Source organism: Propithecus coquereli, unplaced genomic scaffold (genome assembly GCF_000956105.1).
Source record: "Propithecus coquereli isolate 6110/MARCELLA unplaced genomic scaffold, Pcoq_1.0 Scaffold442, whole genome shotgun sequence".
NCBI classification, from domain to species: Eukaryota; Metazoa; Chordata; class Mammalia; order Primates; family Indriidae; genus Propithecus; species Propithecus coquereli.
The window spans coordinates 435,829-438,039 of NW_012150197.1; the positions used below are offsets into that span (position 1 = coordinate 435,829).

Genomic DNA, 2,211 nt, shown 5'->3' on the forward strand with positions numbered 1-2,211 from the left:
GGTCTCTCATCTAAGGGACCCATGTCAGGCAGAGCGGACTTTTAAGCGTGGTCTGGTTGCTGAGTGAATCCCTTTCAGCTACTATACCCTGTTCCACGAGAGTTTAAAGAATAGTTTCATTTATACTTGAGAGGAGAAAAGTTATAGCAAGAAAAAATACCCAGCAAACACCAAAACATGGTTTGTGCCAAGCGTTCCCAGCCCCCCTGCCCCTAAGGAGTGTCAGGAGGCGGAGAAGAGGAAGGAGGTGCTGACAGCACGGCCACTCACAGGTCCGACTGGGTCACTTTCTCATTCCACTCTCCAAGTTTCTCAGAAGTTTTCACATAGCTAAAAACAGAAAGTTTGTGGTGAATCACTTAGAAGAGCTATTGCAACCCAGGCTTGAGACTGCAGGTGAGATTCCAGGGAAGACACAGAAGGGCCAGCTGGCAGCAGCTCCCTCTCTAGCATGCCTGAGCACAGGGCCCACGGCCTTAGCCACACCCCGTGCAGGCCTCAGGAGACCGGGGGTGTCAGCGGGCCAGAACTGACCGTTTCCTTCCTTGTCACATGAAAGGAGCCCTCGTTTTCCACTTGAAGAAGGCTCTCGGGGAGCACCACTGCTGTGGGGAGCTAGGAGGGCACAGCCCACAGGCCACAGCACTCTCTTTGACAGTCACCCTTTGGGATTTAAAACCTACAGTATCCTAGGACAAAAACATGGGCTTTTACTAGGTGAGATATACGAAATGCAGCTGAATCTTTCTGTGGGGACATGGCTTCTGGGAAACATTCCATCCCTTATATGTTTTAGAGAAGCCACATTGACAGGGCCAAGTCAGAAAGCTGTGCTTCCCAAATTCAGCGAGCTGAGTGAGGTGTGGGTCAGAGGTCCTGGAGTTCTGGGGACACATGGTATAGTCTGGGTCAGCAGACACAGTTACGGGGACCACAGAAAAGCCATTCTCATTAAGAACCTAATTAGTGCTCTCTCAAATTGGACACTGAAATATATTCTTCCTGCCCATTTCTGCCAGGACGACTAGCCACTCACCTTTCTAAAACACACATGGACTCCAAGCTCTTTGAACAAACAACATTACAGTCCCCAGGGTGAAGACTTGGGGCCTTCCGATGGCTGCTCCCAGGCAGGCTCACTTGACCCTGCTCCTGTAAGGCACCCCACCCCTAAACACGAACACTCTCTGCCCCCTAGGCAGAGGCACACCCCTGCTGAACGTTTTCTCCAGCCAGCAGGGCAGCCCCACCGTGGGGCAGGTACCTACGCGTTAGAGACCTGCACGTCATGCCAGCTCCTGGACAGGTTCTGCTTCAGACCCCCCAACGCGGAGAGGCCCAGCCTCCTTTTGAGCTCTCCGCAGTGCCTCTCCTTGGCTGCCAGCACCTGGCGCAGAGTGACAATTTCCTCTTCCACCTGCAAAGCATGCAGTTGACATGATGAACCATCACTATCACAGGAAGTGACTAACATCCTTATACAGGCTGTAATGAACTATGTAAGAACTTTCTACTTACAGAAACATAACTCGTCCTAGGAACAAAGTCTACAGCAGACCTTGGGGTTTGTGTGTGTGTGTTTTTAAAGGGGGGAGTCTCACTCTGTTGCCCAGGCTGGAGTACAGTGGCCCGATCATAGCTCATTGCAGCCTTAAACTGCTGGGTTCAACCAACCCTCCTGCCTTAGCCTCTCGAGTCCTTGGGATTTATAGGCATGAGCCGTAGCACCCAGCTATTCTATTTTTATTTGGTACCAGCACCCCGACTTCTGTCTTGTTCCTCCCACCCCAAGCCAGCGGTTCTGGTAGGGCTACCAATCACTGTGTCCACTTGTGGTCATAAGGACTGGCCCAGGATGGCCAAGCAAGGCCTGTCAGAGCTCTTCCCTGGCATTGGGCACGGGTGTTAGGAAAGAGAAGCCCTTTTTTCCTTCTGGGCTCAGACAATAGAAGCTGTAACTGCTGGCAGCCAGGCGCTCTCTCACCCATGGGGGATTCCAGATGTAGTAAGAAGGAAGCAGAGCCGCCCAGACAGATGGACAGAGAAACAGCCCTTACGACAACATCTGTGTTCCTGAGGTCAGCCCCAGGCCTTGGTAAAAGCCAGTTACACAAGCCAAAAAGTAAATTCCCTTTTGTGCTTAAGGCAGTTTGAATTGAGTAACAGAAAGATGCCTGATAACAAAGACTTGAGAGGCACGAGGATTGATAA

At 51.4% G+C, this 2,211-nt stretch overlaps 1 protein-coding gene across 3 annotated transcripts in view; it reads right to left on the reverse strand.

The window, feature by feature from the left end:
- TPD52L2 (tumor protein D52-like 2) overlaps nucleotides 1-2,211 on the reverse strand; it is a 20,186-nt gene that overhangs the window by 13,636 nt on the left and 4,339 nt on the right. For 2 of the 3 annotated variants that reach the window (XM_012654594.1, XM_012654592.1), the window contains exons 3-4: nucleotides 1,269-1,417; nucleotides 271-330 (exon numbers count right to left, since the gene is read on the reverse strand). In XM_012654594.1, the coding sequence (XP_012510048.1) occupies nucleotides 271-330; nucleotides 1,269-1,417 (209 nt within the window). The remainder of the gene's footprint in view (nucleotides 1-270; nucleotides 331-1,268; nucleotides 1,418-2,211) is intronic. The other variant, XM_012654593.1, reaches the window with a different exon arrangement.